Raw genomic sequence first — 14,293 nt, 5'->3', positions numbered from 1 at the left:
GAGAGAGAATGGGCATGCCAGGACCTCCAGCCACGGAAAATGAATTCCAGATGCATGTGTCCCTTGTGCATCTGGTTTATGTGGGTTCTGGAGAGTCGAACCCAGAACCTTTGGCTTTGCAGGCAAACACCTTAACCACTAAGCCATCTCTTCAGCTCAGGAGTTTAATTTTCTGTAAAATAATTTCATGTTACTTATGTTCAGCTAGAAGCCATGTAAGATGTTAGTGCCTAAGTGCTTTCAAAGGAGAATCATGCCTACTTGAGAACTGTCACTCCGTTACGTTTCAACAAGGATGTCAATCAGACATTCATAGCAGTGAATTATTACTTCTAAGAGATTCATCACTAGTGTTATTTTGAGAGACTAGAATTGGCAACATTTCAGCTGACCCAATACATTCTTAATATAAATACAAATTTTTAATAATTAAATTTGTTTTTAAAAAATTACCACCAGTTATCTGAGAAAGGATAAGTAAATCGGTGAATTAGCTGTTTTTCAGGAAGATATGAGATCTAAAAATATTTTGCAGTTTTGCTTTATGTAGGTTTTTATTTAGCTGCTTCCATTTCTTTTTGAATGTTTCCTTAATAGGCTTAGTGACCCAGATCATGGGCAGGGAGGATTGAGAGAACTTGACTAGATCTTTTACTTTGTCTCTTTGGTAAGTTCCCACTTGCAGCTCTGTGTTTATATCACGTGGTGATGCAGTTTAATCTTGAACTGCCAGCTTCCAGAAACATGAGCCAAATAAAAGTTATTTCTCTTATAAATTAAGCAGTCATATATAATTTGTTCTTTGGTTTTTCAAGGTAGTGTCTCACTCTAGCCTAGGCTGACCTGGAATTCATTATATAGTCTCAGGGTGGCCTCAAACTCATGGCGATCCTCCTACCTCTGCCTCTCGAGTGCTGGGATTAAAGGTGTGCGTCACAATGCCCAGTTTAGCCTCAGATATTTTGTTTTAAGAAACGCATATGGACAAAGACCATAGAGAAGCCTCGAATGTCATTAAAGTCACTTTTTTTCATAGTAAAAATGCATTTAATATCTTTTCTTGTTGTTTTTTTTTTTTTGTTTATGTTTTTCAAGGTAGGGTCTCACTCTAGCCCAGGCTGACCTGGAATTCACTCTGTATTCTCAGGGTGGCCTCGATCTCACGGCAATCCTCCTACCTCTGCCTCCCAAGTGCTGGGATTAAAGGCGTGTGCCACCACACCCAGTGCATTTAATATCTTTTTGCATTGTTTTGATCTTGTTTTAATTCTTTAAATATGTTTATTTGTTTATTTATTTGCAAGCAGAAAGAGAGAGAAGTGAGACAGAGAGAATGGGTGCACCAGGGCCTCCAGCCACTGCAAACAAACTCCAGATGCATGTGACACGTTGTACATCTGGCTTTATGTGGGTCTTGGGGAATCGAACCAGGAGTTGCTAGGCTTTGCAGGCAAGCACCTTAACTGCTGCATCATCTCTCCAGCACCCTTTTTGTTTTTTTATCTATTTATTGTCAACTTCCATAAATGTAGGCAATATAACATAATCATAATCCCCTCACACCACCGTTCCCTTTTCCTCGCCCAACCCCCTCTCCACTGAATCTCTTCTTCTTTCTAGAAAGTCTCTCTTCTATTTTCATGTCATCATTTTTGCCCTCCTATTTTGCAGGTCTGGTGTACATAGGGCCAGCCACTGTGAGGTTATGAATACCAAAGCCACTTTGTGTCTAAAATACAGTTTTTTTTTTTTTGGTTTTTCGAGGTAGGGTCTCACTCTGGCTCAGGCTGACCTGGACTTCACTATGTAGTCTCAGGGTGGCCTCGAGCTCTCGGAGATCCTCCTACCTCTGCCTCCCAAGTGCTGGGATTAAAGGCGTGCGCCACCATGCCCAGCCTTAAAATACAGTATTTTAAGAACTCCTTCTCTTCCTTTCGCTCTTACATTCTTTCTGCCACCTCTTCTGCAACGGTCCCTGAGCCTTGGAGGGTGTAATAAAGATGTCTCACTTAGTCACCTAATTTTTCTCTTGAGATGTCTCATTATGTAGCTCAGGCTGGACACAAACTTAAGATACTCCAGTCTCCGTCTGCTGAGACTGGGATTATAGGCATGTGCCAACATGCCCAGCCCAAAGTCACGTCTAGGTGGTAGATTTTAGTTGGCCACTTTCAGGGAAGGCAATAGTTATTCCTCAAAATAGACTTTCTAGGGAAGTTTCTTGCATCTGGAAGTCTTCCAGTGGGGATATCTATTAATGGTTATTCCAGAGTGTAAGGCAGAGCACAAAAGTAGGGGTTGATTAAATCTAGACCTTTTTTTTTTTTTAATTTTATTTATTTATTTGAGAGCGACAGACACAGAGAGAAAGACAGATAGAGGGAGAGAGAGAGAATGGGCGCGCCAGGGCTTCCAGCCTCTGCAAACGAACTCCAGACGCGTGCGCCCCCTTGTGCATCTGGCTAACGTGGGACCTGGGGAACCGAGCCTCGAACCGGAGTCCTTAGGCTTCACAGGCAAGTGCTTAACCGCTACGCCATCTCTCCAGCCCTAGACCTTTTTTAAGCTTAGAGCAGATCGGTACCTACGACGAGGTGATGGACTTACTAAAGACACCTTGGTAAGTTCCAATAGCAAGTCCCCAGTGGCAGGCTCTAGTACCCAGTTTTGTAATCATGGAGAAGACTGGTGACAAGGCTAGCCATAAACAGCCCAGCCTTCCCACACCCTGAGCACTTGGATTCTAGTGGATTCTACTGGAGGTGTTGGCTTCTTGTATTATAAAGGTTCAGCTGTGTGTCTAATCCATCCTACATTTAAGTCACATTCTTCGAGTCTCAAATTTGGCAAGGTTGCTGGTCTTTGATATCAACCAACTGAATACTTAGACAATCTCACCCAAAATATGGAGATAAGTTTGCTCTTTTGCTCATAGGAGACTCGGAGGTAACATGTAACCCTTGTCTCTCAGGATTGATAGGTTCACAAAGTATGTGGCCGGCTGCGGCGCTGTGTTAAAACTATATCTGGAACACATATCATGATGAATCGATAGAGGCCATCTTATGTGACTAACCTGCCACCAAGTTGCTGGTTGAGTCTCTTGGAGGATGGTCTAGCAGGGCCTCATGTTCATGTCTGTTACTGGCAGGTCACATCCTGCAGCAAAAGAACTACCTCAGTCGTGGTGGGAAGGAACTCCTGCTATTGAGCCAATCATTGCAAAGTCCTCAGCTCTGCTTTTGTGGTCGCTCACTGCCGAGGTACCAGCGACCAGAGACAGAGCTGAATATTTCCTGCTCAAGCCCCTTTGCTTAGTGCCTGTCTGCAGTGGGTACTGTCTGGTGAGAATTTCTGTTTGGTGGTACAATACACAAGAAACCTTATCCTTTGCTCTGACTTGAGAAGAACCTTCCACATTCTCCTGCAGGTCTCTCTGCCCCCCAGTCAATGTGTTGTTAAAGATGTCTGCTTCTAGTGATGTGGTAGTCAGGAAGAGGGATTGTTTCCTGTACTCCTACATGTGGTATCTGTGGAACTGTTCACACCCAAGTCCTCTCTAACAAGCTAAGCAAATGGGGTAGGGAAGGCTAGGAAACGTGGCCTTCAGAAAAGAAAGTGCTAAAGTTTGTGAGGGAGCCATGGACAGAGATAGATGAAAGTGTGTGTGTGAGAGAGAGAGAGAGAGAAAGGGAAAGAGATGAGAGAATGGCAGAGCAGGTAGTATGGTTAACTTTCAGAGGAATTGCAAAACTACTAAAGGGTAGAACAGTTTTGGAAACTACTGCCTGAAGTTTTGACAGAAGGGTTTGTTTACATTATTTCACAAATTACTGGGAAACTGATGTTACTCGGGCTGGCAGATATAAATTATATGGTTTAATTGTACTTTTGTTTTGTTTTCCAAGGTAGGGTCTCACTCTAGGTCAGGCTGACCTGGAATTCACTATGGAGTCTCAGAGTGGCCTTGAACTCATGGTGATCCTCCTACCTCTGCCTCCTGAGTGCTGGGATTAAAGGAGTGCGCCACCGTGCCTGACTCTAATTGTACAGTTTTTACAACTCTGTAATGATGTATAGAATTATTGACTGAAACCAAAGCAATGCACTCTATTCACTCTTCTTATGAAAGAGGAGCCTCCAACTTGCCTCCGAGTGTGGGTACCCGGTGTTCCCAGCAGTTTGCACAGGAAACAGACATGAGGAGTGCAGCTGTGCAATAGGCTGTGTGGTCTTTGCCTGCACCTCTTTTCTTACAGTGGCAGGAGCTGTTTCAGTGAATGCTATTAACAGTTAACACTAATAGTTATTTAGCAGGTATGACTTTTGGAATTATTTTACCTCGGTTCTGATGTCAGGGCTACCATTGAGCACCTGCAATCTTTGGGCCAGTTATGTAACTCCATAGGTTTCTATTTTCTCAACAGTAAATAGGAATCTTATCCATCTTAAGCTTTGTAATTAGAATCAAATCAAATAATATATGGAAAATCTTTGATATAATACATGGAATAATTAGAATTAAATATTATATGCATTATTACTACTACTTAAAAAGTACATATATGTTACAGAATCATGAAATCACAGAATGTTAGGTATGGGTGAAAAATTTGATGGTAATTTCTTATCATTGCCCAACATATGAATACGTGTAAAATTTACCATTTATATCTTCAGGAATCCTTGAATACATTACTTAAACAGCTAGAAAAAGAAAAGAGGAGTCTTGAAAATCAAGTGAAAGACTACGCACTTAAGTTAGAGCAAGAATCAAAGGTTTGTTTTTACTCTTTTCTGGAAAATTCTTTTGAAGCTAATATTTATTTCAAGTGCTGTTTATAAACCTACTGTTTATTTTTCAAAAAAAATCTTTAAAGAAAAACACGATTTCATGCAATATTGAAACCAGAACAGATACAAACTGTACCTTAGCAGTAGTCTTGTAAGTATGGCTAAACGTTGCTTAGATTGTATTCCTTCCTTTCTGTCTTTTACCCAGGCTTACCTCAGGACCAACAATGAACGCCATACGTACATAGCAGAAATGTCTCAGGTAACTTCTTTTACTTACAAATTCTAAAGGTCTCCTTTACTGTAAATCATATTTTCACTTTCCTAGGCTTGTTATTTATTTATTTATTTATTTTGGTAGGAAACCAGATGTTAGGAGTATAAAAGAAAAGGCACTGGGTTTTTAAGATATGGAGGGTGGGAAAGAAAATATGAAACTTTTACAAAGAGGTAAAAAGGAGATAAAATTGTATCCCTAATTGAGAATGTTTTATATGGCTGATTCTCTAGTTATCTCTCTCTCTCCTTTCTTGCATGGAATGTCTGTGTTTCTTCTGGTCCCAATAGCTAATATTTGTGTTGGTTTCATTCAACTCTAGGTCATTCCCTTCCTTACACTTACCACTTACTACAAAAAAATGTCAAATTTCCAATGTTCAAAACTATTTAATGAACTGAACAAATAGAAAAATAATTGTAGGCAATAAGAAGCTTGTCACCACTAAAAATTGTTACAAAACACGGATGAAATATTTTTTTAGGTTAAAAGTACAGGTTTTGTTTTGTTTTTTTTTTTTTTTTTTTTTTTGTCCCTGAAACATCTATTGACCTTATTTATCCTGGAAATTTATTTAGGTGGAATAATCCTCCACTGCCTGTCCAGGATCACTGAATGTATAATCAAAGCCTATTTTAACAGCTTTCCAGGAAGATGTTAATCCTATCCCCAGTATAAATGTTAATAAGGATTTCACTCTAGAGTGAATTGTTAATCTCTGTGTTCAAAGAGTGTTCCGGCCATGAGGAAGCTATGGTGATTGGAAAGGTTAATGGATGATTTGTAGTCCCTTCCATGCTGAATATATAAATAGGTGCCTTTTGGTAGATAACTATAGCTATTTGCTGAGTCTGCTGCTTATGCTTCTACTGCTGTCCGTGGCTTCACCTTAGTCTCCATCCACTGGTTTTGTCAGCCGGTCCTCCACCCAGACTCCCCTAAACTCCATGGTCCTTGTGAAGGACACAGTGAGTGTCGTGGAGCAGATTAGCAGAGTGTAATAGCAAAATAAAGTACACTCACCATAGGCGACAGAGGACAGTGGCCAAAGAGACGGGTGCCCTGCTCTCCATTCAGGCAGAGTTCATTCTGCTTGTAAATTTCGAAAGAACAAGCAGCATTTCCTCAGAGATGCTGTCTGTCCAGTGATTGACAGGCCTTTCTGGCTGTCTCTGGCAGGTATAAGTGGTGTGCCCTTTTTTCTTTTTTATCAGAATGTGTCCTGCTAACAAGTAATAAGGTTCAGGACTCCTGGAAACAGGTTTAGAGAGTCGTCCATTAATGGTCTTCCCAGAAAGTTGAGATTTTATATTTTATAGGGCCAAAGATATAGCTCAGGTCCCATTCTTCCAGCCAGTAATTAAAGTCCCACTAGTTAGTCCTTCGTTTTACGGGTCATTGACCATGACGGAGGAGTCCAGCCCCACCGTCTCCCAAGCTTGTTCACGTCTGACAGCTGCTACACGCCCGTGACATTTTGACCGACCCCGGTTTGCTCCGTGTCAGGACCCTTCTCACACGTGTACAGTGGAGGCCCTGCCCCTCCACGACTCGCAGCCATGTGGCATTATTAGAGTCAGCTAGAATTGCTGAAGATAAATTCTGTTGTTGTTTTTTTTTCCAGATAAAGAACCCAAGGTCATTCTGTTGCATTGTAGGCAATTATAGATTCTGATTTAATTTAATTTCTTGAGATGATGTCTTTCTATGTTATCCAATGGGCCTCAAACACTTGAACTCAAATGATGGACCTGCCTCAGTCTTCTCTGTAGCTGGGAAAAGAGGCATGCACCGCTGCACAGGGCTTTGTCAAACTGTTCTCTTTGCTAGGGTTGAGAATCCATTGGTTATTCCCTTCTTAAAACTTTCTTATTGCTTACTGGTCCTCTGGAGCACACAGAACACCTCTTTCTTCCTTCTATACGGCAGCTTTTTAGAGATTGAGGACAAAAATTCAGTCTTCTCATGCAGTTTAGTTTGCTTTATTTGTTTTGTATCTGAGATAAATATTGTCACATTAGTCAACACTCATGGCATGGATTCTGGACTGCCCAAACATTTCTGTTGCCTTTTCAAAAAATTCTATTTTGTAATTATTTATCTAAACATGATGCTCCCCAGTTTAAATCTAATACTCAAAATATATTCTTAACATCATATTTAGTAAAATGTTGTCTCCAATATTTTCACTTTCTTCTATGTTGTCTCATTAAATCATTGTGAAAGACACACATTATGGTATAGTTTCCTATTTCAAACCTCCAGTGTGCATTGTCCAAAAGATCATCACCTAGCGCTTTGTTGTGGTCCATGACTGTGTCTGTCTGCAAGGCCTTATGCCTTCCAACATCCTGTAGGGTAGCAAGACCAAGAACATTACAGTCCTGTGCATTTCATGCTCCTTTATACCTGAGGTCATTGCTGTTGCTCCTACCTAGAATGCCCATTCTTTAGTTTGCTACTAGAAACTCTTCTGTGTGAATCCTCCCAATGCCTGGATTCATTGACTCTCCTGTATGCTTGTAAGTACAATTGCACACCTGCATTGAGGCTTTAAAATACACTCTAATATTGTTTTTTCTATTTACTCTATAGAACTGTTACTTTGTACACCCATCTTCAGAGCATCTTATTGATAATCTTCATGCATGTGCATCTGTATATGTTAGTCACAGTACCCTGCTAATACTTCCTCTTGTTTCTCCGGCTTGTTTGCCTCCCTGTGGGCCTTTTATCCTTTACAACTAGTCACTCTTTTGACTCAATGACTTGATCTTTTCCTCACCCACTGCCCATGAGGGAATGTTGAAGGGCCCAGTACTGTGTGGGTCTTGCACGGGTACTACCTCCGCTGCTGCCCTGTGAGGTCATGAGTGCAGTAGCCGCAACATGTTTGCAAGTCAACATTCCCAAGTGCCCCTTCCCATTTTCTCATGCTTTCTTTCTTCCGACTTTCCTCAGTGTTCCATGAGCTTTGGAAGGTGCAATAGAGATGCATAATTGAGCACTAAGCACTCAACGGGTCACTTCTTCTCAGCACTTTTAGAAGACTCGAGTCTCCCCAACTGCAAAAAGGAGTTTTACTGATCAGTGGTGATAGCTGCACTAACTTATAGGCATAAATATAGATAATTAGAGAGCCATTTGATGCACACATCATATCCATTTAGCTAAACAACATTATTAGCTTCCCTCCTAGGGTCTACAGTTTCCTCAGCCATAAGTTTTTAGTACCAAACATGGATACCTTCCCATGGAGTAGGCTTTAAATCCAATCAGTGAGCATTTGATTATCCCCCATAACAGTCATGCCACTATTGCAACAGCAAGAGCAGCTTGCTTGTTGGGTTGGTTATGTAGCATGCAGGACCCACTGCTGGGCAAGACTACTGATGGCTTCCCCGCCCCTCCATGAGCCTTCGTAGCATCTTCCAGCACTATGACAGCCAGCTAGCCAGTAGCAGGTTTCCAGCCTTATTCCAGCTCGGTTTCTCCATGTTCTGCCATATACCCCAGGCTTTAATGTAATATAGGATGCAAAAGACGAATGAATGAATCCCACCTTTTCAGTATCACAAAGGAAAGAATTTCTCAGGTCTAATTGTTCTCTCCTCTCTCTCTGTCTCTTTCCTCTTTTTTTTTTTTTTTTTTGGCTTTTTGAGGTAGTGTCTTGCTCTAGCTCAGGCTGAACTGGAATTCACTATGTAGACTCAGGGTGGCCTCAAATTCACAGAAAAACAGTGCTCCTCCTACCTCTGCCGCCTGAGTGCTATGACTATGTGCTACCATGCCTGGCTTGTTCTCCCTTTTCTCTTCAAGTATGTCCACATCTTTATCCACTACTCCTGTTCTTTCCCTTACCTTAGCTAAAAAGGATTCCATTCTTCCCAAGGCTATCTACCTTTCTCTAGGATACTGTAGTCGTCAGCTTCACATCACTGGGATGAACCTCTATACCAGACACAGTTTGTAGGAACAACAGGATTTGTTTGAAGCTTATAGATCTGGGGGAAGTTCCATAATGGCAGAAGAAGCTAGCCCCCTTGACAGATCCATGCAGAGAAAAGCAACTACCACCCGAAAAGCAAGCACACTCCTGTAATCCCAGGCAGAGCTAAAGCACTCTGCATACCTTTAGCTGGAATACTTTAGCTGCCCCAGTAACACCTTAGGGGTGGACCCCAGGAACCATCTGCCCCCAGCAACACCTCCTCCAGCTGGACAGCTAGAGATCTAATTTACAAGCTTGAATAAAATCCTGTACCTAGTGGGGGATATTCATATAAACTTACTATACTCCACCCCTGGCCCCCAATATATTTATAACTATCTCACATAGTAAATTGTATTTTGTCCAACCTTAAAGGTTCCCATAGTCTTTACCAACTTAAGACAGTTTCAAAGTCCTAAGTCTTATCTGGGATTTAACATTGTCTCTTAGGTTCGAGTCCTGTAAAAATCAAAACAAGTTATATACTTTGAACATATAAAGGCACAGTGTAAACATTTTCAACTGCTATAAGGAATAATAAGGAAAGACTGGACCAATGTAAACTCAATAACCATCAAGCAAACATCAAACAGCTGCCATTTAAGTCTGATGTCATAAACAGTGATTTGTAGTCTCTGACAGTTTCAATTCCACTCCTCCAGCTAGGCTGAGTAGTCAGGGAAAACTCCCATCCTGAGCCAAAAGCATTCCATGGCAGCCCTTGCACAGTCCTGGTATACCCAAACATCTTTGGGTCTCCATGTAAACCAGTCCATATTCCAATGGCTTCACTGGCCTCTTTTATCGAGGTCTGTCCCATGCTACATCTCAGCAGCTGCTCCTGGAACCACGTGTACTGCATGAACACTCCATATATTTTTTCATGCTTTTGAAACCAATACCAGGTTTGGTGGACACAGTCATGTTCTTAATTCAGGGACAAAATAAAACATGACCTTCTTTGTTTTTTTTTTTTTTTGTTTGGATTATTTTTTTTATTAACAAATTCTATGTTTGTAAACAATATCCCATGGTAATGCCCTCTCTCCCTCACTTTCCCCTTTGAAACTCCATTCTCCATCATATCCCGTTCCCCTATTAATCAGTCTCTCTTTTATTTATTTATTTATTTATTTTAATTTTTTCTTTTTGTTGTTCATTTTTTATTTTTTATTTATTTATTTGAGAGTGACAGACATAGGGAGAAAGAGAGAGAATGGGCGCGCCAGAGCTTCCAGCCACTGCAAACGAACTCCAGACATGTGCGCCCCCTTGTGCATCTGGCTAACGTGGGACCTGGGGAACCGAGCCTCGAACCGGGGTCCTTAGGCTTCACAGGCAGGCGCTTAACTGCTAAGACATCTCTCCAGCCCTCTCTTTTATTTTGATGTCATGATATTTTCCTCTTATTATGATGGTCTTATGTAGGTAATGTCAGGCACTGTGAGGTCATGGATATCCAGGCCATTTTGTGTTTAGGGGAAGCACGTTTTAAGGAGTCCTATCCTTCCTTTGGCTCTTACATTCTTGCCACCACTTTTTCCACAATGGACCCTGAACCATGGAAGGTGTGATAGAGATATTATAGTGCTGAGCACTCCTGTCACTTCTTCTCAGCACCATGATGCCTTCTGAGTCACCCCAAGGTCACTGCCATCTGAAAAGAGAAGCTTCTCTAACCAAAAGTGAGAGTAGCATTAATACATGGGTATGAACATTAAGAGAATTGCATACTGGGCAGTTTGATAAACATAGTATATACATTTGGTCAGACATTAGCAGATGTTACGTCCCTAGGGCTCATGACTACCCCTGTTTTAAGTTTTCAGTATCAGGGATATATTCTTTCCCACAGAGAGGGTCTCCAGTCCAATTAGAGGGCAGCTGGTTTCTACCATGACAGATTTACCACTATTGCACCCATTAGTTCATTTGACCTGGCTGGCAAAATTTAAGACATGCAGTGTCCACTGTTGAGTATCCTCACTTGTGATTTCTCTCCTTCCCAATGAACTGCATGCAGAATGGCTTCTTCCAGCTTTCTGAAAACATGACCTTCTTTCAAAAGTGTTTGAATTTCTACAATTTAGTCTTTCCTCAGCCTTCCTTTACATTGTTTCCATGTAAAATAGTTGGGCCATCTTCCTTTCAAATGCTAGTGTATTTGATAATAGCAGCTTTAGTAACCTAAAACCAGTCTCAGTGCCAGTAAATTTTAAACTTGTTTGAACATCTCCAATTTTAAATATTATGTCTCTCAGTTCCATATCTTCAGCCAAGCATACCAGTCCATTATAAATTTAACTTTGACCAAACTCTCTGGAGATGGGCAGCAGAATGCAGCCAGTCCTTATGCCAGTAGCCCAGTTCCAACAAAGTTCTCAGCCATCTTCTTTCCCCTTAGAAAGTTCAAAATCAAAGCCTCCAAATACAATTCTGTCTGCACTTAGCATCTTAAAATTCTCACCAGAATAGTCCATAAAACTTGGCTTACTGCTCTGGAAGACATCTTCAGCTGCAAGTATCAAGTCCATGTTAATTCCTCCACCACAACAGTTCCAAAAGACCCAAATCCACATGGTCAGATTCATTGCACAGCCTTACTCCACTCTTGGCACCAATTCTGTACTAGTCAGCTTCACATCACTGGGAAGACTTTGATTAACTAGGCTCACTTCTTTGAATACTTCTGGCTCCAACACACACAGGACTTTCATGTCAGCATTTGGGGGATGAGGGTCATTTTTTTTTTTTGAGAGAGAGAATTGGTGTGCCAGGGTCTCAGCCACTGAAATCAAACTCCACAGGCTTGTGCCACCTAGCATAACCTTGTACTTGCCTCATCTTTGTGCGCCTGGCTTATGTGGGATCTGGAGAGGCAAACATGGGTCCTTAGGCTTCTCAGGCAAGCACCTTAACCAGTAAGCCATCTCTCTAGCCCTATTTTGTTTTATTTGAGACACAGAGAGAGAATGGGCACACCAGAGCCTCTAGCCATTGCAAGCGAACTCCAGACACATGTGCCACCTTGTGCATCTGGCTTATGTGGAACCTGGAGAATCAAACCTGGGTCATTAGGCTTTGCAGGAAAATACCTTAACTATTAAGCCATCTCTCCAGCCCAGATGAGGTTCTTTTTGTTTAAATGATATCACTGTATATCTTTGATAATTCTTGCATCCTCTTAAGAGTTGCTCTTCAAGGCTTATACCATCTTATTTCTCTGTGGTATTGATCTTTTTTCTTTAATTTTTAAGTTTTTTGAGGCAAGCCCAAGAGACTGGACCTTTATATGCAAGAGTATAAGAGAGACAGAGAGAGACAGAGAGAGAGAGAGAGAGAGAGAGAGAGAGAAAATTGGCATGCCAGGGCCTCCAGCCAGTATAATCAAACTCTAGATATATATGCCACCTAGTACACATGTACAGCCTTGCACACTTGCATCACCTTGTGTCTGGCTTATAAAGGACCTGGAGAGCAGAAAATGGGTCTTTAGGCTTGGCAGGCAAGTGCTTTAGCCATTAAGCCATGTCTCCAGCCTTGAAGTATTGATTTTAATGAATGATCTCATCCATTCATGTTTTTATTGACAATCTCTGTATTGATCAGCTACAATTGTTCCTGAATTTCCTGAGATGTCTCTTGTTCTATCCTGGAATAATTGCAAAATAGGTAAATTGAAAATACTATCTTGTCTTCCCATTTCTGCCTCCCACACCTACTGTTCTGTGGTATTGTCTGTCTGAATGGCAAGGCTCATATTTTATGTGTGCTTAATATCTGCTACAAAACTTATATAATATGTTTTTCATAGTTCTCTCCATATTTATCTTAGAATTAATATAGACTATGAGGCTGGGGTAGGAGGATTTCTGGAATCATTAGCTTGATTATACTAGACGCATCTGGTTTCTTGTTGTTCCTCAGCTTCTCTTATTCATGCTTCCAAAGGACCTGTTCTTAGGAAAATTAACTGAAAATTGTATATTCCTTTTATCTCCAAAGTCAATCATGAGATAAGATTTTAGAACTTTTTAAAAATTGTATTTCAGGCTGCTGGTTCACATCAAGCTTCTAAAAAGCAGCAGACGGATCAGTTGCCAAGGATGAAAGAGAGTTACTTGAAAATGTACGTCTAGTTGTTTCTTTTCTTTCTAATTAATTATATTTGCCTGTGAATGGTTCGGACAGAACAGGTGTCCATTATATTTTTGACATTGTACTTCTCAATTTTATAGCAACAGTACAAAATAGCATATTGTGTGAGAACCTAGAGAAACTTGTGATCTCCACTCACTATTTATACACACACTGTTCTTAGCTCCCAGAAATATTTTTAGTCCTCAAATGGGATGAGGACTTATTTAAACTAAAATAGGCCCAAAGAGAACCTAAAACTACACCGTCAATGGTGAAGAAATGTGTTCATTGTAGTTCAAACGACTGTTCCTGGGGCTGGAGAGATGGCTCAGTGGTTGAAGGCACTTGCTTATAAAGCCTGATAGCCTGCGCTCATGTAGAGCCAGGAGCACAAAGCGGTGCATGCATCTGGTGTTCATTTGTGGTAGTAGGAAGCCCTGGTGCACCCATTTTCTTTCTTTCTCCAATTCTCTCTCTTGTAAGTACATAAATAAATAAATAATAAAAAAGCAAACTAATGTTCTCATATAAATCAAACGAATTTATGATAAATAAAGAAAAAGAAATGTGTAAGTGGCTAGGAAATTTTTATCTGCATGTGAACTTTTCTGGTTGCATGGTAAAGACAGAGGAATCGATTAATCTTTGTCTTGCATAATCTTATCCTATGTATGGGAACATATTCACATGTACCATAATACTAAAAATTGAACCAAGATGTAAGTTAGTTATAAATATAATATATAATATACTATAATATAATATAACATAGTATATAATATAATATAATATAATATAATATAATATAATATAATATAATATAATAGCACAAGATGTGCTCAAGGGATATGCAATGTGACAAGTTTATTTGGTAAAGATAAATGATGCAGCAACATTTTGACCAATTCTTGGCTAGATAGATCAAAGTAAATTCTTTCTTGACTTGTCATATATTATTTAAATTCAACTTATTTTTCACAGTTTCATCATGGAAATATAATGTAGTTTAAATATTAAAGATAATTCTGACAAGGGCATGCCTTGTAAAAATTACTATACCAAGTGTTGCAGTGAGGCTCGCATTGCTGGTA

At 40.4% G+C, this 14,293-nt stretch overlaps 1 protein-coding gene across 1 annotated transcript in view; it reads left to right on the top strand.

The window, feature by feature from the left end:
* Nucleotides 1-14,293, top strand: part of Ccdc169 (coiled-coil domain containing 169) — a 46,872-nt gene that overhangs the window by 22,253 nt on the left and 10,326 nt on the right. The window contains exons 5-7 of the mRNA XM_045154771.1: nt 4,681-4,779; nt 5,003-5,056; nt 13,115-13,191. Coding sequence (XP_045010706.1) covers nt 4,681-4,779; nt 5,003-5,056; nt 13,115-13,191 — 230 coding nt within the window. The remainder of the gene's footprint in view (nt 1-4,680; nt 4,780-5,002; nt 5,057-13,114; nt 13,192-14,293) is intronic.

The sequence above is a fragment of the Jaculus jaculus genome, chromosome 7 (assembly GCF_020740685.1).
Source record: "Jaculus jaculus isolate mJacJac1 chromosome 7, mJacJac1.mat.Y.cur, whole genome shotgun sequence".
Classification (NCBI taxonomy): domain Eukaryota; kingdom Metazoa; phylum Chordata; class Mammalia; order Rodentia; family Dipodidae; genus Jaculus; species Jaculus jaculus.
This window is presented reverse-complemented; position numbering and strand designations above follow the sequence as displayed.